Source organism: Nomia melanderi, chromosome 1 (assembly GCF_051020985.1).
Source record: "Nomia melanderi isolate GNS246 chromosome 1, iyNomMela1, whole genome shotgun sequence".
Taxonomy (NCBI): domain Eukaryota; kingdom Metazoa; phylum Arthropoda; class Insecta; order Hymenoptera; family Halictidae; genus Nomia; species Nomia melanderi.
In genome coordinates this window covers 27,330,996-27,357,252 of record NC_134999.1, presented here as the reverse complement: position 1 = coordinate 27,357,252, position 26,257 = coordinate 27,330,996, and the positions used below count along the sequence as shown (strand labels likewise).

The window sequence follows — 26,257 nt, the reverse complement described above, 5'->3', positions numbered from 1 at the left end:
CTTGCTCTGGCGGAACACATCGATGAAGTTACATTACCGACTAGACCGAGTTACGCAAAGTGGACGCTACAAACTGGACGGCCGCTAAACTTAATTTGCACTTCGAACCAACTTCCGGTTAAACCGCGTCCCGACGGCGGTGCCGAGTCGCTCTTCAGAACTTCGTCGGCGCGGAGTGCCTGCCTATTCACCGATCGTTTTCCAAGTCGAATCTCGTTTTCTGACGCGACACGTTGACCACCGTTTACGAAAATTCTTCATTGTCCCAAACGACAAATAATATCAACTCTTCGTTTACTTGTATTTCCAGGTTTAGTTACGTTTTATTTTGGACTATTTCTCGGGGACATCTAGCGGTTACAGATGAATATTTTAAAAAATTAATTTTTTTTTAAATTATTTCCTACGTATTATTCCTTGAGGAAGTCTCAAGAATTCAAGAATTGAAAACATTTATTTTATTTAAATTATTTCTTGGACATACTATCTCGAGGAAGTCTAAGTAATTTAAAAGTCGAAAAGAATTTATATTCTTTAAATCATTTGAATCTTTGAATTATTTCTTTAGAAGGTCTATGTAATTCAAGAATTGAAAAAATTTATTTTCTTTGAGTCATTTCTTGCACATAATTTCTTGAGAAAGTCTAAGTAATTTAAGAATTGAAACAATGTATTTTCTTTGAATCATTCGAATGTTTGAATTATTTTTTGCAGATAATCTCTTGAAGAAGTTAAGAAGTAATTTAAGAGTTGACAAAATTAATTTTTTTGGATCATTTAAATCTTTGAATTATGTTTTGCATATTATTTCTTAAAGAAGTCTAACTAATTGAAAATTTCGAATAATTAATTTTCTTTGTATTTTTAATAAAATTATTGAAATGCCTGATCGGTTTTGATGAAACTTTGAACGTATTTTCTAAAAACGTAATTTTATTTTTGTGACGAGCGTGATACGTTTTACAAATTCGCTTTAAATTCTGCATGTAGATTTCTAATGAGATTCCACGACTGTTAGCGCAGCCTTTTTTAAATTTAATTCTCTTTAAAAACGAATTTAAGAGGGAAATTTTCAATATAAAATGTTAATTTCAAAAAATTACTGTCAAATGAAACTGATGAAATGAATTGTTCACTCATTTCATTAATCAATAATTAATGTAACGATTATAAAAATTTCTTAATAAATCTTAAATAAATGGTTCTCTTCACTATCGTTTCTAGTGATTTACTTTCTTTTGTAAAATTCTTAAATCAAACTAATGGAACGAACAAAGACAATTATATGATTATATATAGGGTGTATTAATATTTTATTTAACTGTTACAAAATTTATTTTTACATCCCAATTTTTACCATTTCAAAATGTTAAAAAATCCTAATTTTCTTGTGTAATAAGTATTCTATAGAAGAAACTAATGTTTCAGGTTTCATTACTTATTTTTTTTAATTATAATTTACAAACACCTACCTATAATTTTTCAATTACTATCGTATCTATTTATTTGTCAACAATTTCTATTACATTTGATCAAAACGTTTCTCCTCTCATATGATTTTAGAAAATTATGCATCAAACGAGACTTCTACTTTTTCCATACATTCCAAACACGGTTCATCGAGTCACGATGCATGTGTTCACTTTATTGCATATTATGAACCTCAATAAGATCCATGTGGTAGGTAGATAATCGAATGGGGAACGTAGGTGTATGAGAGAAGGGAGACGCCGGTATCCTCAGGGACGTGTAAGTGCCCCCTTCATCTAGATACGAACTACAGTTTAAATAAAATATTGATTTCTCCAATCTAAATTGAAATTATCTTTTTAATGCGCATTTATTATTCTCTTTGCGAAAATTATTTTCGTATTTTCACTTAAGTGGTCTTTCAAGTTTCTCGATCGACGGAAATCAAATTTTTTAATGCATTTTCTTACACTTCCGCATTTTACAATTAAAATATGAAATATTAAAAACGACTTTTTTTAACGACTTCTTGCATTGAAAGATTATTAGAGAAGTTTTAAACTCGAATTTTTTAAAACTCTTACACCCTTAATTTTATATTAAGTGTTGTGTATTAAAAATTATTATGTATTAAAAAATAATTATTTAATTTACTTGAAGTTTTACCTACAACTTTGATTTTTATACTTTTCGTATTTAAATTAGAACTATAAATATGTATATAGAAAATTTTAATTTTGCGAGTAGGAAACCAACCTCAGTTTTAAGGTGCAATCAAATTCTTTTTGAGATACTGTTATTTATTATTTAAAGAACTATAACTGATGATGTTATGGACACCATATAGAAACAGATTTTTTAGACATGCTAATTTTTCAACAAACTACTGGTTTTGTTTGACAAATGTTTCCCTGTTTTCTCATATACCTATCAGTTAATGAATTCAAAATGTTTCAAATCGATATGTTTAATCCTATTGTTTGAAAGAATTCCGAAAAATCGACTTACTTTTCGTTGTCAAACTGAGAAGACCCCTTAGAGTTAGGCAAAATTCGTGTTTGCGTTTATTGTAGACTAGCGCACAATGTTTGAATATCAAATTGAAAAACGAGCAGTCAAGCTTTAGCACAAAGAACCTATCAAACATAAATTGAAAGTTAATTGTAAGTAATTTTGCGCAATAATTCTTCGTTTTGATGTGAAATGTGCAGTTTCTCTTCCTCGATTACCATGGATATTAAATCAATATAGAGCTTTCAAGACGAGAAGATTAAAGACTGAAATTGAAATTAAATTTACATTACTTCTAAATAGATTATCTTCTCTTCAAACTGTTTCGGAAAATTTGAAAACAAAACTATCTACAGATTTTTTCTACTACTCTTTGACAAAGAGACTTAAATCTATCGTCGTATACCTATATTATAAAAATTTGATTGGGACAAGAAATAAAAAGTGAGAACAACGAACAAAATGTTGTGTAAATAAATTTTGTTAATATTACACTTACATTTATAATATCTATTTATTATCATATTCACTTACATCTATTATAATTTTAGTCGAAACAAAAAATACCTTAACCCCTTGCTCTATGATTTATTTCTTAAGTTTCATCAATACAACTACTTTATCATTAATAATTTATTAGGAAAAAAATAATTTCGATCTTTTTACTATGTGTATGTTTACTCTAAAGGTTAACGATTGATAATGGAAAAGTAATATTCAATTTATATTTAACTTATTTTTTTAAGTTTTAATTTATTATTGTTTCTTGCCTTATTGTTGATTTATTTCAATGTTATTAGGTGTAAACTAGTATTTATTTTTAGAGAAATAAATTAAAGTAATTTACACCAGTAGAATTCAACATTTCACATTTATTTTATTTATTACTATTATAATAAGATTTAATTTTTCTAATCTCTTAAACTGTGGTACTTTTTAAAATACCGCAAATAAAGTATAGTATTATAAATTTGTATTGTCATCTCCAGCATGACATACGAGTGCAAAGAGTTAAGACTCAGGATAAAAAATCTTTCAGACTGAAGACGACGTTGAACACACGCAAAAAGTACGATTAATCGTACGTTTTAATTAATTCTGTTGATTATTCTTACTGTTTCAGTTATGTTCCTCATATATGTGTTACTTTTACATGATAAACTCCGATAAACGTAAAAACCTTTGTTGCTGTATTTACAGTATACCTTACGCTTCTTTCATAGAAACTGTAATATGTAGAAGCGTGCGAAAGACAGCAATTTAAGTTATGTTTAAGTTATGTTTGTTCTGAATATCTTGTATTATGTATTAAGTACTATTAATTAATAAGTAATGTTTCCTATATATTGATCATCACTAATGATTTCACTGTTAATGTGGCCACCTTAAAATAAACTCAAATATAAAAAAATAAAAAAATGTTATGCGATGAGGCCGAAAGACCTGTGCGGAAAAATAATTTCGGCCAGCCAGCACCTCAATTCGCGATACTATGCGTTGGTAGCGAAAGGGTTAATCAAATTTGTTACGACGATCGTCCGTTTACATGTCTGCAAAATGTGCGACACGTAAGTGCGCACATGTGCGTCGAAGTGACGCCTGCTAGATGATCTCGCGCAAAAGAGGGCGGAGAAGGGGTGTCCTCGGGGACGTCTATGTACCCTTGCAGCTTCCCCCGGTCGCAGCGTCGTCCTCCTACACCCCCCGTTGGGATAAACAGATTAGGTAACTACGTGATAAGTCGGTAAGTGGGTTCACTCGGCCCACGGTCCGGCTACGAACCCACCGACTGTTCGCTCTAACATCTAACTACCTTGTTAGTGTCATTAGTAACGGTTGGGGTGTCATTAGATTTCGTTCTGTGACTAGTTTTTCCACGCAGCCTTCTACAAGATCTATCCTCGAGTAATCCTAACGTCGTTGGAAAACTGGGAAACCGTGTTTTCTACCGGTGGAAGGCTGTAACGTTAATTTTTTGCGATGTTAGATAATTATTATATTGATGGATAGTAAAATTAAAAAATATTCCGAGACAATATTTGATGAGAACGTTCCTTGGTCTACCAAGTTTTGTTACTTTGGGCAAGACGTAGGTTTAAACAATTTGAATTCTAGTTGATATGAACTTTGAACTAGAATTATTTTGGTATAATGAAAAGTTGAATTTTTCGGGTGATTTACCTTCAATTGTTTCTGATTTCCAGCTCAATTTAATTTTCACTGAACTTACTCCCCTAACCTTTGAAGAATCTTAAAAAGACATTTTTCTCTAAAACTAATACTTTTCTTTATAAAAAATGTATATATAGATATAACTGTTAAGCGGACAAACTATGATATAATTACATCCACAATACATAGCCAGCCTAGGGAAGTCGTTCTAAGTTGCTGTGATTTCCCTTTCAGTTCAATTTAAAAATATCACCTGTATTTCATTCGAAAGCAATGAACATTTCTAATGAAAAATTTTCGTGCGCAAAGGATTAAAATCGGCCATTTGACCGATTCGCGGTACTGTTAGTATCAACAGATTAACAATAATATACACATTGTACAGAAACATTTCTACAGATCTTCAAAAGGAGCTTCAATGCTCAGGTCAACTCACCCCATGCAGTTCGCGAAGCACGCGTCCTAGAGCGGAGGCAAATGAAGAGCGATCCTGGCAGGACAGGCATGAGTACAGTGTGTTTTAAAGGCGCACGTACCACGTCAACGAGGCACGTGTGAGCCTCGCTGTCTCCTTTCTTACAATCCAGAAATGAATCCCCCATTGTTTTCCCATGGCAGGGAGACAAAGCTTGGCTGTCGACGTCTCGTCGCGGAAAGGACCAAGCGCGGAGGCGCGCGCGAGCGTAAAAGTCAGCGGGGGTGGACCTTTTTCCTCCGCGCGGCTCGAACACGCTAATAAATTGGATCAAACCGACTCACGACGAGTTGCACAAGTTGTCTGATGCCGGGCTTTACTTCGGGACCCCGGTTTAATCTAAGATCCTTGAGTGGATTTCAGTTTCGGCCACCAGCAAACGTACTTAGCCGGCCAACCGGTCTCGATCCTTCGCCCTCCGACCAACCCGCTCGCGATTTTCTGATCTCGTTTGCGATTGTTCTCGCCCACCGCGCTGATCGTACAACAATTCTGATAAGTTGAGCGTGAATACAATCTATGAATCGTGATGTTGTTTGGGTTTGAATACTGGTCGCATTACGTTTGAATGAATACTTAGGGGATGAGTGAATTGATTGATCTAGTATTTATGTAGGATCGGGATTGCACTGAACTGACACCCTGGGTAACGTATAATCACTAGATGTAGCCAAGAAACTTTACAAAAACGCTAAAAGGTACGAAGTGTTCTTCTTGCCAATGTTCCAACACGACTGACTCTCTCTATCCTCACGTTGACGTCGTTCGTCTGTTTGTTTCGTCGCGAGCGCACCGAAACCTGCTCGTCGTCCTCCGATCTCGATACATTGTAACTACCGCTACTCGCGCGCTACATCCTTCATTCATGCCATTTTCACGAAATGTACTTGAATAAAATGTTATTCGAGGATTGTTTTGAAATAAATATTTAACATCTATTTCTTTTTAATTCACCGTTGTTCATGTTGAATAATTAAAGATGGGGTAATACTGCAACAAATAGATACCTTCACCGATTATTATTTAAGTATCAAATGTCATGAGAACTGCGAATTTTGAATAATTGTTTGCTTTGAGAAAAATGTCGCTGATATTTAGTAACCGAGATAATCGCGAAAAAGTTACGCTACTGTTGTATTGAATTCTACTTATATACCTGTGAGCCCGTCGATGTGCCATTGATCTTTACGGGTGATACGTACTCTCCTCGACGAAAGTTGCAGAAGTTCCAGTCAATCGAGGTTGTTTCATATCTTGTCTTGTACTTAGATATACGTAGAAATGAATTTCACCCACAAGGAAAGGTGACGAACCCGGAAATTCAAAAAATTATGAAACTTTGTGTATAAGTAGAGCAAATCAAGTCTAATACATTGCAATTCTTTTCGTGCTGAATTTCTCTTTCACAGGGTGCAACCAACCCTTGAGAAAAATTACAATTTGTCCTTCCAATGGTTTATCTTGAAAGCGGTAAAAGATAGTGAAAAGAAGTTCAAAAAAATATACTGTTCTTTTATTCTATAAAGTTGCAAAATAAAATTTTTCAAAATTTTAATCTTGAAAATGATTGATTTGAAAATTGCAAATAAAATTTTATAAAGAATGTGAAAGTGAAAGAACAATGTATTTTTTGTGTAAACTTTTTCTGGCTATCCCTTATCATTTTCAAGATGATAGGAAAGAAAAATTTCTGGGGATGCTTTCACCCCTTTAAAGTAAAATTTGCCACAAAGAAGTGACATTGTATTAGGTTTGACTTACTATACTTATATACAAAGTTTCATAATTTTTTAAATTTCTGAGTTCCATACCTTTTCCTTATCAGATAACAGAGATCGGTATGAGTTGATCGGTGTACAAGGATGGAAGAAGGCAGTGTATATTGATGCTCCCACGCCCACACTTTTATTTTATAGCAACCAAAAATCCTTCTAGTCGAAGCTTTATTTACTTCTTTTATTTGCAAAATGGAAGAATAATTTTAGTTCTGGTTAAAAAACCTCAAACTATTCTAGTTTTCATAAAAAAACCATCAAATCGAGACTAGATGGATGTTTTCCAATTTTAAAATGAAAGCGTGGAAAAAACGTAGAAAACTCATACAGATTTCTATTATCTGAGTGAAACTCAGTTCTATATGTACGAAACAAAATATAAAACTGTCGCGATTGTGTAAAAACTTTTGTAAAGAAAACTATCTATGTGACATCCGAGAAACGCTTGTGGTAGTCTCACGGATGCGCTCACGGATATATGGAATTCAATGGAACAGTAACAAAAGTTTTCCCCCATCATTTCGGAAACAAAATGTCAGCAACAGTTTTTTCAAAGGAAAAACAACAGTTTGTTCAAACTGTGCAATTCTTACAACGTTTGATAGTTATATAAAAATCGGTGAGTTCGTCCATTTGCGGCAGTGTTACCATTTTCTTAATTTCGAGATATTCGTTTTATGCAGATTTTTCTAAATAAAGTTCTGTATATTTGAATATTAATACGCAAGATCATGAAACGAATCGGTTTACGCAACAGAAAAAGCATTTTCGTTAAAAGAATTTTTTAATTGCACTTTCAAAACTCTCATATTATTGTACACATCCACTGGTATTTTCGCATCGAAAATATTGAAGTAAAATAAAGAATATTATTTTAATTAATATAAAATTGTAAACACGTGCAATTAATCCTCGCAAAATAAGAATCTCATGTTATTTAACCATATTAATTCCCACAGAAAAATTGCATAAATTCATTCGTAATCCTTAAATTTAACGATTATAAAAGATGCATAGAAAATTATAATGAATTATAGTTAATTGTCTTCCCCGAAACCAAATAAAAGCAAAAGACAAAAACAATTAACAAATTAAGCGGTACAAACAGGGACTTCTTCGTGAAAGGTTTCATCGCATTACGAGTAAAATGAAAACGCTATTAAACATTGATTTTTTACCACGTATAAAATATTTTCTACAGTGGGAAATGCGAAGTTTCGTTGGAAAATTTCATTCCAGCATTATCGAAATTCGATAAATCCGTAGCACGCGGGCAATAACATCGAAAGCGTCCTACGTGAAAAATACAAGTCAAAAATTTAAAATTAACGATCAATAAACAAATCGAGGTAATTACGGAAAATGTTCGGCGAATATATTTTCCGCGATGAAAAGACTGCCATTAAACGTGAGGACAGCGCATCGATCGCGAAAATTTAATTGCAGTGCCATACATATACAATATATGTATGTATGTATATATAACAAGCGAAAATCCTCGCATACGGTCGTATCAATTTTGCAGGAGCGAGAAACCATTGCCAGCGACACGATATGAGTTTGCTCATCGGTGTAATTGTTCCGTGCTAGTTACGAAAGTTCGTTTCCGTTGTCGGAGACTTGTTGCCAATTAATGAGAAATTAATCTTCTATCGGATAAAAAGTTTTTCGTAACTATTTATTTATAAATAAACAAAACAACGACCCGAAAAATTACAAATGTAATGCAAAAATAAAAGAAATTGTATTTGTCCGTATGATAAAACATATTAAACTTATAATTATTCATAATATATATTCATATCTATATGAAGCATTATAAATATTTTGAATATTATATTATAAACATTCTTGTTGCTATTATTGTATTATAAATATTATCAGTACCACTGTCGAGTACTTCCTTATTTTCTTATTACAATAAACTATTTCTAACCGTAATTATTAATTAATGTAGTTTTAGATACTCGATGATATATCACCATTTTGACTCTGTCACGTCCGTCGGGTCTTTCTTGACCCAATCACGTTTTCACCTTGTTAGAACTGCCTTGATCATTTATAATCTTCTTCGACTTAATTCTGCTCTGATTTTGTTAAGAATATTTTAAATTTGAAAATAGTATATGTAAACTGTTACTATCCTATGTATTTCCATATTTTTAAACTATCAAATGCATAAATAATTAACCCTTTATTGGAAACATAATTTTTCAGTAATGTGACCGGCAATGGACCTTTTGTAATCAGATTTGATATTTTATTGTTGGAATTTCTACAAAAATCAAATTCTAAGATACTCATTATAGTTCCCAATTTAATATTAGAACTACCAGATGGGCCAAAATGACCCATTCCTAGTTTCCTCTTTTTGCAATTATTAAAAAGATAAAAGATATTTCTACGAGAAATTATTAAAGAAATTGATGTAGCAATTTACAAACTGAATTGAAAGTCAATTAAAGTCCGAATACATGCATTTTTCGAGTTTCTACAGAGAAATTTTAAAAAGTCATTTTAACTGCTCGGCAGTTATAATCTTAATATACAAATAACACTTTAATAAAACGTTTATATTATTTTACAATAAAAATTAAAAGTTACAATGAATAGTACAAACCATCACTAATAGTTGTACACGGATCGAATGACTGACCGACGAACTGTTTATATGAACGAATTTTCCCGCGGAAATTATGCAGCAATTTAATTAGTTATTTAACATGGGCAAACGCAGGTGTTCAAACGATGTTTCGCGGAAGAGTGTACGCACAGGTTAGCGATGGAAAACTATTTCCCCTGTCTCTGCAGGAATAACATGGTTGAAAATTCGTAATCCAACGCGATTCTGCAGGAGAACGCATCGGGTGCACACAGCCACCGGTGAATCTAGCGCAGTCGATAGCGGAACTCGACGGACCCGGCCTGTTGTTCGCCCGCCAAACGAGCCGCATGAATTTTTATGAGCTTAGGAAATTAATTTGTGTTTTTCGCTAAGCCTCGGCTTAGCGCCGCGGTAATTAATTGCGCTGATTGCTTTGCATCATTAATAAGCGGTTCTCTGGGTTTCGTAACGTTCACCTCCCCCCCTCCGCCCGACCACCCCCACTCCGCCCGTTCGCCGGATTGTGAATCTACGCGCGGCCAATACCGACGTTTCCCTTCATCCCCCTTGATCCTTTTGTCTGCGCGCGCTTCGATCAACCGTGAGACGACACGGCCGTTTTTGTTTAAATTTAAATTAACCGCGTTCCGACTTTTAATCATCCGTGTAATATGTTTGATGTATTGAAACCTGAAAACGAATCATTTGCCAATTTATATTTGAACATAATCGATTTCTTCTTTAAATTTTTTTGTGTTTCGTATATTGAAATTGGAAGAAGGTACATTCACAGATTTATATTTGAACCTAATCGATTTCTCCTTTAAATATCTTTATTATTTTGAATATAATTAGTAAGTTTCTTCTCTATCGTTTCGAGCATTGAAACTTGAAAATGAAACATTCATAAATTTGTACTTGACTTAATTTCTTACGAAAATTTCTTCGCCGATAATTTCTAATCTCCAAGCTATAGATTATTTTCGTTTTGTAATAAAGTGTTTCTGAATTTCAGATGAATTATTCATTCATATCCCATGATTAAAATTCACAAGTTTCACGTTACATTATCTTCTATACGTAAATTAGTAACAGATTTATACCGAAAGTTAAATATTCTTAAACAAAAAGCACTACTTACTCAATATTATACGACAAAGGGTTAAAAATCCACGTAACTCGCAACGTTAATACAACTACAAACAAGAATCAGCACATTAGGCTAATTGTATAACTGACTATCGATTAGAATACTTAAGTTCACGATGTACTTGGACCATTCAAAAGTCCCAGTCATTTGTGAAAGGTGTTCCAACTGGAGTATACAATCTTGTTTTAGACACAAGTTATTCTCCGTACCATCCAGCTTTGCACGGTGTCGGCGAAGATTCCTTCGGGAGGCGAAAGCAGAGGAGAAACAGAACCACGTTCAGTCAACAACAACTCGACGAACTGGAGGCGGCGTTTACGCAGACACACTATCCGGATGTCTTCACGAGGGAAGAGCTGGCGATGAAGATTCACCTCACGGAGGCCAGAGTTCAGGTTAGTGTTCCAGCGTAAATAAATATGAGACCCGAAACGTGACACCGAAGATAGACTTGAGTAGCTCGCACTGACTCGAGCATAAATTGGTTAATTGAGTGAAAGAATGTTTAATTAGAATTTTCGCTGCACACCGTGGAAACAAATAATGGCCGATAATTACAGTAAATTATTCGAAGATAAAAGATCGTTTTGGCGAAAAAGAAAAATTTAATTGATTTTAAAGAGTGTAATAGAATAAGGGGTGGCAAAAGTGCTCTTAGCCCAATTTTACTCGTAAACGTTTCCTTCGGTAGATTATGCATAAAAAGCAGAGTACACCAATTTTCAACCCTCCATCTTAATTACAAGGGTAGTTACAGGGTAAATTCGAATTATTAGTTTTTGTCTTGTTTTTCCCATTTAATGGTACCTAAATTTTCTAAAAACATTCTGAAATATTTCTGGCATAGCTATGCATGCCAGAGAATTTTTGGAGATTCTTTCGTTGCAAATGCTTAGCGTGGAAAATGAAAACAACCCCAAAGTATTGAAAAATGTGAATTTTGTACTAAAGCTTTTGAGCGATAGCTCTTTCATTTTTACAGTAGTAACGTGTGGTAGTTATTCTCAATTTTTTCAGAATTTTTGGCCTGCTACGCCATAGTTAAAAAAATGGGACACAAAATTTTCACGTTATTCCGACAAAACCGTAATTAATACCTTCAATGTTTGGAGTCTGTTTTGTACAGTATGTATATTATTAATATTTCTGCATTCAAAAACATAACGTTCGAATAAAAAAAATCAAGTTATTGCTTAATCATTTGAAAGTTGAACTTGTGTGCAATTTCTGTAACCTAATTGTGAACCTCTCAACCTTTAAAAGTTTTAATTTAAACTTAGATTTCGTAAACTAAATCAATGATTTTAAAGGAATTATTGAATTATATCTTTTTATAAGTGTATACATTAAAATATAAAATAATATTCTAAACAAAATCTACAAAACAGAAAAACTATGAAAAGAAATTAACTAAAAGTTAGAAATCTGTCAATTTAAACATTATTTTATTAGATATGTAAAAAATAATTTTGTCATATTGAAATCACACACAAATTCAGAAAGCATAAAATAACTAAAAACAATTTCACAAACATTTCACAAGAAGTTATAAAGAATTTAATGAAAATGACGAAAAGTAAATTAAACAATTAAAATTTGTCAATTTAAACATTATTTCATTAAGCCAGGGGAAAACAAATGATTTCGGCGGTCAATCCGGTTGATACAGGTCGGTGGATCGTCGTCATAAGTGCGAGAGCACGAGGCAGAGAGTAGTTTTGGGGTGCAGCCAATGCCCGAGGAAGCTGCTGACACCCTCGACCTGACATAATCTTCTGACAGAATAAGCCGGTAATCTCCGGGATTACTTTGTACTCTTGGCTACGTCCTCCCAGCCATATTTACTCGCACCGGCGTAATTCGTGCTGCAGAGAATCCCTGCAGTAATAGCGATTCCCTTCTGAAATCCTGTTGAAACATCTGCAGGATATCCGATCGCCGATGTCAGATTTTTAATTCTCATCCCTTTGTGAAAACAAATACGGACAGAATCATGTCCAGGATCATTTTTCGCTGATAAACAGGATCATCCTTAATGACCTATTTATCTATCTATAATTTGTAAACGGACAGTAGAATTTCGAAAGTTGATTATTATTAACCATAACCGCATGCCCTGTGATTTCTTTCACAATTATATTTGATAACGATACTTTATCATTAATAATTTCTTCGAAAAAGAAGAGAATTTGATGCTTAGTCTATGTCTATGTTTCACCAGAGACCAATCATTGATAATAGAAAAGAAATGTTTAATTTATATTCAAGACAAGTAAATAACATTTAGATTTATCAGATTCAATTGAAAATTTTCATCATGAGTCTGACACGGTGTTATAGGGCAAGGGGTTAATGAACTGGAGGAATTTTTTAAATATACATTTAAAAATAATTATATAAATATAGAATAAACAATTTTGAAAATAATTATTATATTTTCTATTATTTGTAACTTTACGACTGTGTAATAAGAGGGAACTACCGATTTAAAAGAAATTAATAAATTTGTTGATTCAGTTTATTTGATAAAGCCGTTGCATTACACTTTTGTTTATAATAATTACTGAATTAACTTTTTCTTCAGTTGACTTTGGCAAAATGGTTTACGAATTGTTTTATAAATTTTATCTTAAATATTTCTAACAACTGTATTTATGTTATTTAGAGTTTTATAGTTTATTTTATATAGTTATATTATAGAGTAATTACAGTTTTTTATCATGTTTATGTAATAAACATTATCGTATTTATGTTCATAAATTTAGAGGAAGAATATAAAAAGTGTGCTGAAAAAAATATTTATTACCAATCAATTTTTATTCTATAGGGGATTCACGGGATAATAGGGAACAAAGATGATAGACTTTAACTGCCGAATTTAATCTGATGAGGGATTAATAAATAACAAACTGGAGATCGCAATTTGGTGAGAGGGCATCGCGCAACGATAAAGGAGGAATAATTCTGAAGGATTATACGTTTTCATATTTCGCCTCGTTGATTAAACGATCACTGGAATAGCAATTAATATTAATTGGGAAGTTTCAAAACGCCAAATTAATGAGTTTATAGAAGAACTTTGAAAACAAACTACATCAATGTCTGTTAATATTATTATAACTATATCTATATCGGCCATAAGTTGAACCTTGTTTCTCATAAAATAGATCTAAAAATGCTCTTCTTTCTATTCAATTTTTAATTGCAACTGAATTCCAAATAGAAATGAAACTCAGTAGCCCAAGTGAAGAATTTTCAAAACAGAAATGTAAATTTAAAAAATTAAATTTTGCTATTTATTAATTTATTCTTGTAATTAACACACTGCACTGAACACTAATCAATGCAGTTGAAAATATCTATAAAACTTAGTATTTATATAATCCCTTCTCGAAATCTGCATGTAATACTTTAATTATAGCACGAAATGATTAGTTACTAACGTACTAGACTATAAGCTAAAAACGAATAATGCCTAAGAAACCCCTACAATTTCTGCAATTTTAAGTATTCCATAAAATCGTATTCAGGGTATCTTCTCCACAGTATAAATACTAAAATAATGTAAAGAGGAAACCAGCATTGTTGACCTTTTAAACTCTGAGACTATTTCAATCCTTTACTGCTTCTGCTCTTCTACAAAGAACAATGTTCAACTACACAAGTAAATCTCAATTAAAATAAGTACAAATTTTGTTTTGTATTCACGCATGAAAACGTTCTTTTTTAAAATATCAAATGGTATCAACTTTCTCTCCACAATCAAATAAGAATAAGTTAACCCTTTACAAACGAGAATTTCTCAAACCTTCAAAAAGTCTTTCCATAAAAAATTATTAGATAATTTTAATCCATAAATAAATATCAGAAAGAAACCACGTATCAGTCACACGTTATTTGAATAATTAAATTATTCATTCGCAGCTATCGATTCTACACGATAGCCCGAAGACGTCATTACAGTGACATTCGACCGAAAAAGTTTAAAAAGACCAACTTCAAACTCACGAACAACTAAAATAATAATGGAAAATTTTTGAAAAATCCATCTTGTTAAGTAGCTAACGCAACAAGCTCGGTAAAACAAACGATCAAATCACTCGGATAAACTCGCAAAGGGCTCGGCAAATGGGGCAACGGAAACGCGAGAAAGCGAAAAGAAAGGGGGAACAATGGAAAAACGGTCTGGCGAAGAATCCTTCAGCGTCGCGTCCAGTCGGAGGGGGGTACACGGTGTATTATCCCGCTGCATTGTCCGGATTATAAGACGAGAAGGCCATGCTAGGCACCGGTGTACACAATGGTAGGAGGAGGAAGGTAGGGACAGGGACGGCTATGACGCAATTACGGCGCAGACTCATTGTTTCATTAGGGAAGACAAAGGGAATCTGAAATAATGGACAAATAGGCGCGTTTATGCAGTGCCCCGGTCCTCTTCTCCTACTCCAATTAGAGCCTCGTGCGGGGTGAACGGGGGTTGCCGGGCGGAGGGGGGAGAAGCGCGGGGGTGGACCATCGCCAGGCGGATCGTCGAGGCAGGTCCTCTCTTGCCGCTGACTAGCGCGCACGGCTGACATTTGTTCCGGCCGCCTCTCTGCGCGGTGTGCGGCGTAATTGCCGCACACCGGCGGAAACTATGCACGGGCGGACATGCGCGTGTCGCGGGGACCGACACTGACGCCGACGCCGACGTTGATGTCTGACACCGCCGGTGGACGCGGTAGTCGCGTGCTCGGATGCTCCCGTTTGAATTTCAAAGTGTGTTATGCGAATTATGGAGCAACGAGTGGGTACATACGTACCTAGCTCTGAGGGATGAGGATGTCTCCTTATGTTGATTTGGGATGAGCGGAGTCCCGAATGAGTGAGGTTTGAAGTGGTCGAGGTTTGGGGTGAATGAGGTTTAAGGTGGACGAGGTTTGGGGCGAATAACGTTTGAGAGGTCGGAAGTTTGGAATGACTGGAGTTGGAGAGTATAGAAGTTTCAGATGATCAGGGTTTGAGAGTATAGAAGTTTGAGATTGTAAACATTTGGAATGACTGAGACTTGAGATGACTTATATTTAAAATTACCAAGGTTTGGAATAGCCAAGTTTTGGGATGATCTAAGTTTGAGGTAACAGAAGTTTGATAACCAATGTTTTCAATAACCGAATTTTCAAATGATAGAGTCTCTCACGAATGCAAATTCTCCAAGACCGAAGTTTACAATGACCGAACTTTCGGATGAGCGAAATTAATGGTCAATGCTTTCAATGATTATACTTCTTATTCACCGCATTCTTTGATAATCAAAGAATTTATAAAAGAATTTTGAAAAATTTAGTTAGTCAATTGTAAAGGTGTTAATTCAAAAGAAATGCATATAAAGTGTTGTCCTTAGATTTATATTATACGAAAAAGTAAAATACAACATACAGTTGTAAGTAATAAATTGAATAATATTCATATACGATAGATCCACATTATTATCCGATAACAATACCTGAAAACGAAGTTACATTAATTTCATCGGAGCGACTTGTACTGTGGGGAGCTTTATCCATTATTAATTAAAAGCAGATTTGCGTAGCAAGTGTCAAAAGATTAAGTATTTACCTTGAGATGGAGTATAACAACGCCATTATCGAGCTATGTGTATGTGATGGATTAAGTATAATGGGAAAAGGGTAGATTAAAAAATGAAAGTCGAAGAAGAGATACAGGGTGGGAATGCGAAGGTGTGAGAACGCTCATACGCGAAGAATAACAATGCCCTTTGCCATTAGATTATGTATCGTCGTAATGCGCTTAAAAAATTTCTCGAAAAAATATTCCTTTTAATTCTTTCAACGTAAACATGATGAAGAGATAAGAGGCTTTGTCAAGAGTTTTGCATGTAATTGGTAAAGATGATAACGCATTCAGAAAAGAATTCACACAAACAAATAAGTAAATCTACTATTTAAAATTAATATATATGGTTTCTAAAAATACACAATAATTTTCCAAATATAAAATACTTTTATCTCATTTCTATTATTTTATAATCGACAGAAACAATTTTATGAAATAAATGGAAATGTTTGTATAATTTTTGAACCTGCAGTTAAACCGAGTACCATTATTTTTTTATAAAATAAGAACTGCAAAGTACAGCCAAAACATTCTGCGACATTTGTGTGACTCTCAAGACATTATAAAATGAATCCTAGAACATAGGCCATCCTATTATTCCATGCAGACGAAGTTAAAAATTTCAAACCGAAAAGTTTCAGCATCCCAGAGGTGAAGTAGTTGTTTTGTGACGGTTTTTTTTTATATCTTGGCACTGAAGAATCCATTCAAAAAAATACTATTTGCATTCTATAGTTTTCAGAGGGTATTTCTCCGTTTTTTCACTTTTCTATTATGTACTGAAGTAGAAATATTTAATATTTAGGGCAAAACCGGATTCTCATTTTTGCGTCGTACAGCAAAACTGAGTATTTTAGCAACAAAAACGACGATTTTTATTTAATTGGTAACTAAGACTAACATAATTTATAGTTAAGATAGTTAAAATTGTTTATAAATACAACCAAAGTTCCTAAGTCCTTAATATAAATTTCTATAAGTTGAACTCAATTAAAATAGCTTCGTATTTGTTAAAATTGTTGAAAATAACTTTTTCGTTATTTCTTAATATATGGACACAAAAATGTTATGGTTACATTATATTTTATATATCTTTTATAAGATACCCAGTCTTACCCACCCCTATAAGGCAAAACCGGTTTTTTGCGGACCTGCAGTAAATTTTATTTTCTTATGAACGAAACAATTTTTTCCAAAGAGAATCGTCATTTTCTTATTCTTTAAAGTTCAAAGAAGCAATCTAACCTTGTTCACAAATACACTATACCCCATTCTGCCCCACTTTCCCCTACTTGATCACAATTGACAAACTTATAAACCATAAAATATGAATTTCAAGTAGTTTTATTTAATATCCATTTTTCGCAGCGAACTCTTTCATCACATATTTTCCACTTATTCAAAAACGTTTACTCACCCCTCAATTCTTATTTTATATCTCCCATTACAATCACTCACATTTTACAATCACACTTTACATAATTATAATTTGCATCCATTCCCATTCACAATCCCCACACTTAGTTGAATTATTTAATGCATCGACTGTCAAGCCAATATTCGTAAAAACATTTACGAGGTAAATCCTCCCTTCTTTTTAAAAATACAAGCTACATAATCCCATATTTTTCGCTATCCTCGTTCTTTCCACCCTCACTGAAAATTCCTGTGCAATTTTATTAACCCTGGAAATATAAAAAAAGAAAACAGAGACAGCTACCACTGAGTATTCAGCATCCATCATAGATTTACGTAACAAGTGTCGAGAGATTAAATGCATTTATCTCATTTGAAGAGGGTGGGTAGCGCCATTACCGTCGTCTTTCGGATTAAATTCGAATTGGGCAGAGGAAAAAATGGCGAGAGACGAAGGGGAAGAGGGGAGAGGACACGAAGGAAACGAAGGGAGGAGAAGGAACAACGGTCCCGATGGAGCCGCGGCTTTGTTCTCAGCTATTACTCGCCCCCGCAGCCCCGAGAATATTATTATATCTCTCCTCGTCAACCTCCGCCCTCCTTTTCTCCGGAGCTCGAATTCGGAGCCACCGCGAAGCTCATCGTATTTATTTTATTAAACCATTTTCCAAGCTTCCCGCAGTGAAACTTTTCCTCCTGCTCGTTGGAAGATAATCATTCCTGCGACTTGTTCCGTAACGCGTTTTACCCTCCGCGGGAGAATTTGTTTGCGCTCCAGTAATCGATTTCGTGCAGCTACGTTCATTTTATTATCGATTTCAATCCGTTAACGAACCCGCTTCTGCCTTTGATTAAGTGATTCTAGATTTCTCGGTTTGATTCGTTTAACTCGACAGAATTAAAGAGAAACTTTTAAGTTTCTCTTTTTAAATAGATTATTTATTAAGAAAATGGACAAAGTCTACGTAAAATTGTAAAATCTGTATTGGTATTGTTGATTCTGTTAAAAGTCATTCCCATAATTTATTTACTTATGTTTCGATTCATAAACGTAATGGAATATGTTAGGATTCCTGAGGTGGAATGGAAATTCTTAAATACTTTAACACGATGGAAAATGGAATTTTACCAGCTTGAAATTGAGGAAGGGTATTGACATGTAAACAAACGGCAAGATTTGAAAAGAAAACTTCGAATTTTTGTAATAATTTATCGTAAGTCTCTTACTGAATATGAAACAATCTAATTAATCATTTCATTTAGAATATGATAAACAGTACGCGCAGATCACGAAACCTTACTAACACTTCACGTTCGATAACATTAACTGTGTCCCGACGTACAGAACGAAATGTTTGCAACACGCGAGGAATCAAGTCAATAATGACTAATACCAATCTATCAACAGCTCTAGAAAGTGTACAACAGTGTGGCTTGGTATGTCTTTTTAATAATCTTTAAATATCTTGCAAAACTCTTCCAACTAATAGTTTTCTTCAGTTTTTTCAAATTCAGAAAAAAAATATTTATTACGATGCTTATCGAACTCGTCTCAGTATCCGCCGAAAGATAACTGTAAAAAACATTGTAGGTTTACCTCTAAAAAACTGAAGGTGACCTTGATAATTCTGGAAAAAAAGGGTTGAGAAAAAATTTGGTAAAATCATCTTAAAGCTCTCCTCGAAGTATGATATTTTAGCTAACAAAATTTCTTATCGAACCGCTGGTAGCAGAATAATCTAAGCTGATCAAGCTCCTTGGACTACCCTGTATATACATTCAGTATCTTTTCAATCCGTAATTCTCAGCCAATTGACCAAAGAAAACGTGCTACAAGATCAACACCTAAAATATGCAAGCAAAAACATCTCGGCCTCTTAAAGATTAGAGTTAGACCAAAGCAAGAATCATCCCCATGTAAGCAGGGAAAGCGGCAGTGCGTTAGGTCGTCAGGCTGAAGATTCTTGCATAGACACACCGGGCTGCTAGGTATAATAAAGTCTATTTCAGTTGGTATTATGTCAAGTTAGCCTCGTTAGCAGAACTCGAGCTTTTTAAGGAACACTCGGCCGCCGCGGTTGCTGTCGGCTCGTTGAACATGTACGTCTGCAAGAGGCCGCCCCTCTGACCAGCTATGAATGCCACCCCCTACACGCAATTATCCTACCATATCCGCGCACGAGAAGCAGGTGTAGTTAAAACAGCTTAAGTGCCGCCTTCAGCGCAACGTTCCCCATCTTACACTCGGTTACCTTTTTTTTTCTTCTCCTTCGCACGTCGTCTTCTCCACGGCTCCCTTATATCTTCGTCGCTGACATCGCGAGCTGATTAGGACAAACTGTCCTCGTGCGATGAATTAACGCTTCTTTTTTATTCGTTCGTTAGTAACAGCCGGAATAAAATGTGTTTTATGGATCTGTCGTGTAATATGAGTCACTCATCGGCCAAATCGGTTAACTCCACGGAACAAAAAGTAGAGAAAAGTGATGTAACAGTATAGATTGGTTTTTGAAATTTGTCTTTAAATTGAAAACCAAATAAATATATAGAGTATATTTTATTATAATGGGTGCAGCTTTAATCTAATAAACATATAAAATGAATACACTAGTATGATCATGAAGTAATATTTATTATTGTTTCATTGTTTGCATGGCCAAAAGAATTTTTGTTATTTCCAGCTAGTAAATCAGATAATAAGAAAATGTATTCTAAATATAAAAGATTAAAGGTCAATCAAGTCTCTTAATGATAAAATTAAAAAGATTGAAAACGTGGAGTTGGTAGATCTGGATAATGAGTGGCTCATCGTATAAGAAGCTTAATATGTTCTGAAATTGAATTAGTAACTTTTATTCATTTATTATTGTAATAACATTCAGTACAATACTTTCTATCAACTGATTATGACGGGAAAAAATTATAAGTATTTGTCTATGTCTTCTCGTTTCTATATGGCAATACGTCCTTTATTTTATCTTTCTTGAATACTACAGAAATTAGTACTCGAAATACGCAACAAGTAGAAATATTGAGCAATTGTCAGACATATTAGAAATGCTGTGTCGAATAGATGTAGTAGACATAAAAACAAAATTTTATATGAAGGAATATTGCAGCAAACTTTGTGTATTAATACAGACTCATGATTTAAGGCTGGATATATCGAACGAAGCTTAATAACAATTTATATAACTATTTTTTGTAAACTTTCCTCTGTTACACCTATCGTTAATTAATGATAACACTCTATGTTTTTAGGTATGGTTTCAAAATCGCAGGGCAAAGTGGCGAAAATTCGAACGTTTGAAAGAGGAGCAGAGGAAGAGGGAGGGTGGTGGAGGGGGTGGCACATTAGAAACGACAGGACTGGCACCACCATCGTCTTCATCGGCAGGTCCAAGTCCCACAGGTCATGATCCTGAAGGTACGAGTTTAAAACACATAAAAATAGAATAATATTTTAATAATGGCTAGTATGTAATTACGTTACAAACGAAATAAAGTCTGTTATAATTTATACATGTTCCTCAATACGATCTAAACCTTCTTTATCTCATTTCGTACTAAAATACGAACTCCCTAAAATGAACGGATTATTAAAACAGCTTCCACAAGATCGTTTTCATTGGAAAATATATTGTTTTGCAAACAGATATCCAAATATTTAAAAAAATATATTACAGTAGCTCTATTCTTGCAAATATACTTTCTATGGAAATAATTAAAAATATTATAACTTGTTTAAGTGCTACTTTACTCTACTACACTAACGTAGAAACGATGAAATACATTATAATAATATCATTAATTCGCACTGCGCAGCTACTCGTACTCTCACACAAACCCCCAGCTAGTTCAGCCATAATGAAAGGGTTAGTTTTGACTTTCTCGAAAAGGAAATCTCAAATGAAACAAAATAAAATAAAATTAGAACTGTTCAAAGTATTTCAATTTCAAATTTAAAATAATCAATATATACATATAGTATAAAATAAATTCCAAGACAAACTCCGAATCTCCAGTTATAAACCCTTTCGTAATCGCTTACGAAGTTTATCAAACTACAAGCGCACAGTCTTATTCATAGCTGAATCAGAATTCAGATTACAACATTAAATCTATGTAATAATCGAAAAGTTCACGAAGAATTTCTATCGAAGCAATCCATTAATTTTCAACCATTAACCCCTTGCCTTATAATTTACTTCTCAGCCGTGCTTAATAAAACAACTTCGTTGTTAATAATTAGTAGAAAAAGAAACAAGTTTTATACATATTTCGTATCTACATTTACCCTATACAGTTACAGTTTAACAATAAACAAGTAATACATAAATTATATCAGAAATTAATAACACTTAAATTTATCGAATTCGGTTTGAAATTGTCAACACGTGTCTGGCACGTTATTACAAGGCAAAGGGTTCATTACATAATATTCCTAATTGAACTACAAAAGGGACCACAAAATAACAAACCGAATATACATACCGAACAGAACTACCCACGGAGACTTTTTATTGACGTCAAGCATCCTCTTCTTGCCCCAAAAAAGGTACAACGAACAGCAACGCCCCCGACGCGGAGGACGCCGTTCCAGATGGAGCCGGGGGATCGAGGAGCCCCAGCACGACTTCCGCCTCGGTCAGTCCGCGGCCCCAGCAAAGTCAGCCGTCCCTGGGTGGCGTCTCGACGCCACCGCCAACCCCCATAAGGGCGCCACCGCCGCCACCTAGCACCGTGGGGGGCCTCGGCCCACCCGCCGAGAGGTGAGCTTTTAGCTTCGTTTGTATTTACGTCTTTAGGAAATATCTTCCTTCCCCCTTCCCGTCGCCCTCCTCCGCCCCGGCCACCCGGTGGTCCTCTCGCAACCAGCGCACCGTTGACGGCCATCTAAAGTCACTCGCGATTCCACGGGTGCAAGCACCGCTGAACACGTCGGCCGGATGCTTGATACGCGCCATTAAACCACTCCTCGTAGCTTCCTCCGGTTCCCGACCCTCTTTCACCGTCTCTGGCCCCCCTCACAGTCTCTTCCTCTACGCCACCCCCTGCCCCAACCACCACCCTCCTGCGGCGTTCCAGTTCGTGTACCGGCGGCAGTCGTTGCCACTCGTATAATCGCGATAATCGTCGCCTCGTTAAATCGCTATCGGGCCCCTCTCGCTCCGCCAGCGAGCAGCGGGGTCGCACCGCGAGGATCGAGCGGGAGTTGCGGATTTAAGGATGACCGTTCGAGTTTACGACCGGGGCTAGAGGAATGGATACGTTCGTTGCGAGGGGTGGGATGTACTGGTTGGATAATGCTGGGACACTGGTTCCTTGGGGGCCGAGTTTAGAGGTTAACGCGGTGACCGCTGTGGAGGACTTTTGAGTATTATGTGCTGTTTGTTCTTTTGTAGTAGAGATGGAGAGGAGTGGTTGCTTATTATTTGGTATCGCAATACTTGCGCATTGTTGTCTAGTTATTTATAGTATTGAAGGGTGTCATTCGACATGGGTTATTTGACGAATTGTAATTGTTTTGAAGTAATTTCGAAGATTTGGTCGTCGACCATTATAGCAGTGTTAATTGTTTGATATGATAATCTTGTATGAGGAGGTTTATTGTTTTGTTGATTGGGACATAGATTGTGATTTTTTGTTTGATTGAGTTGATTGTATTTTGGTGAGGAATGTTTTTTCTTATGGTAGATGTTATTAGGTTGGTAGGTTCCATATAATTTCGAACGTAAGAGGAAGAAGTGGGAGAGAAATTGATTACCCCTTTGGTTTACGACGTTGAATGATACAGGTCGTAAGACTTAATAAAGTTGAATATTGTTTATTTACTCAGTCGAAATAACATGCTTCTGTTAGCAGTGTTTGATTATCGCAGTAAATGTAGGTACTGGAAATAGAATACTTCGATGTTTTAATAAAATATAATGAATAAATCAAGTTCAATAAGTGCAGTTATGAAACAAATTGCAAGGTGAAGAATTGAAATAAAGAATTTATTCTTGTTATATAACTTACAAGTGAAGAACGGGGTGCTCTGTCGCTGATACAAGAGTTAAACTAAGAAATAGTTATTCTTTTCTATTCCATGCAATAGAATTACACTCTTATAGTTACAAAATGAACATAGATTATCCTCAAATAATTCCCACAAACTAAAACACATACATTTCATCAATCCCATCCCATCTACACCTATCCCTTCAGTTACACGGTGTATGCGTTCCACGTGGATTCACTTTATGCGAATGAAAATCGCATAAATAGAATCTATCAGTACAAAAGAAAACAAAACATTGGAAAGAAAAGCAGTCAAGTTTTAGAAATACACATTCATTTCAGACAGTTTAACAAAAAAATAATAATAATGACAGAAAACAAAAGTAAATTTTATTCACTATCACTAAATTTAAATAGCGTGCAACCCATTAGTTCCCAGTGGCATGCTCTTGAAACCACATATTTCGGTGTTAATAAAATGCGAACCAATGGGCCAGTATAAAATCGACATAGTAATCGCCACTTATTTCTTTGACAGTTAGAATATAATATTCTATAAAAATATTCATTTCTGACAAAAATAATAAGTTAACTAATGTACATTGAAAAAGTAAATGTATTTTTTCTAAAAGTGATTATTTAAGACCTAAAGGGATAAATATCAGGTTGTCTCATAAATTCGTGCCGCGATGAGTTTATACTTTTCGCGTTACGTTTTGTAATCATAGAACGATATGAGGACTTGAATGACTAAACCGTAACGGTTCAGTTTAGTCAGTAAAATGTGTTCGAGAGCGATAGATCGTGAAGAATTTTATATTTAACAAAATATTATTATCTGTATATATACAGGGTACCCCATTTAAATGTGTACATTGGAATACCTTGTAAAGTATTGAAGTTAGAAAAAAAAGTTGTTTGATTGAAGGGACACATTGTATGCTATTAATGTTATTTGCACTGCTAGATGGATGGGGGAGGTATCAAGGTCAAGTTAATGTTTTTAAATGGAACCATTTTTTTTCTACAATGTAATAGTAGGTTTTATGATGAATTCGACGATGTGCAACACAATATTATACCGTGTACTAAATCATAAATTAGAACGATCGAAGACGACGTCACAATTATACATATATATAAACAAAGAAGAATTAGAAAACTAAACGGTACAAACTTACAGAACGACCTAATAATACACATAAATAGTATCACAATTCACCGCATAAAAAACGTACCGCATAAATAGCGGAACATATATAAATAATCAACCAAACCATCCACCCTCGACTAGCTTCAACCAAAACAAAGCCCAAGCTTTCATCCACCTATTTTTATAATACATCGATCCCTTCAAATCTCGCCCAGCCCCTGCACACACCCGCTAAAAACAGTAAGACGTCGCGATCCGCCGATTTCCTCCGCGGAGCCAGTATGCGGGGCGGTGCGCTCTTTATAATCCCAGACGGTGCTCCACTGGAATCGACTCGGGGGAAGGTAAGAACAATGTCGAAAAGGTAGACACACGGAATATACTTGGCGGCGGGTGACTCGAGTCAAGATGGTGGAGCACGGTGAAGAACACAGGGAGCGCGGGCGGTCCGCTAGGACCTGGGGAGGGTTGAGAGGCGAAACGGTACGAAGATACTCCTTCGCCGTCTCCGCAGTTGTAATTTATTTAAAACCGCTCGCCGTAAATATATCCTCATCATTTATTCAGAGGCTCGGCAGTTTCTCGACTGCGGGGGTGTACGCTTTTGCGTTTCACTCCGTACCTACCCGACCAGCCTCTCCTCTCGCCCCGTGTGCCAGTCGATTCCGTGGAACAGGGGCGGAGATCTCGGGGTTACTCGAGGGGGGCTCGCCTTTTCTTTTTGCCAACCCCCCCCCCCCCCCCCATAGCACCGTCTTTCTCCACCCTACCAACGCTGCCCGTCGTTTCTTGTTTTACGGTAACGTTCTTAGCATGGGATTTAAATTACGCGCCCGTGGAACGTAATCTCGAGTGGAATTGGTTTTCCAGCAGCCACCCGCGCTACGGTTTCTCGAGTTGTCTAAGTATCGCGGATGCTCCTCGGCGCTCGTCGAATTTTAATACCGCGTATACGGGTTTACGGGAGCACCGTTGGCGGTTGATTTTCATGGTTATGGTATTGATACGATTTCGGGGGTACGCGTTTTGTTGGGTTTCGCTTTGGGGCTGTTGGGTTTTTGAATGAGGAGTATGTTGGTTGAGAAAGAAGTTTGGAGAGCAGCGAAATTTTGGAAATGATCGACACGTTTATGGACTATGAAGTTAGGGAATAATGGTAAAGATAAATTGAAGAATTAGTTAACTGCGTTTGACGAGCATACACGTCATCTTAAAGCTTGAAATGATACTAATTCTATCAATGATGAATTCTTTATTTTTTCAGATAAACATATAATTCTTCTTTGTTTTGCTTTTGTTTTTCATTAACATGTACTCTGGGTGTATTCGTTATGCATTCGACGAATACACACTTTATTTTTTTATTTTGATAAATTCCACAGTTAACAGGTTAATGAAGAGGAATGTTATA

General features: G+C 35.2%; 1 protein-coding gene across 3 annotated transcripts in view; it reads left to right on the top strand.

Annotated features, from left to right (window-relative positions):
- Positions 1-26,257, top strand: part of Drgx (Dorsal root ganglia homeobox) — a 78,166-nt gene that overhangs the window by 46,250 nt on the left and 5,659 nt on the right. For all 3 annotated transcript variants that reach the window (XM_031980372.2, XM_031980371.2, XM_031980373.2), the window contains exons 3-5: positions 10,848-11,053; positions 20,952-21,117; positions 22,249-22,462. In XM_031980372.2, the coding sequence (XP_031836232.1) occupies positions 10,848-11,053; positions 20,952-21,117; positions 22,249-22,462 (586 nt within the window). The remainder of the gene's footprint in view (positions 1-10,847; positions 11,054-20,951; positions 21,118-22,248; positions 22,463-26,257) is intronic.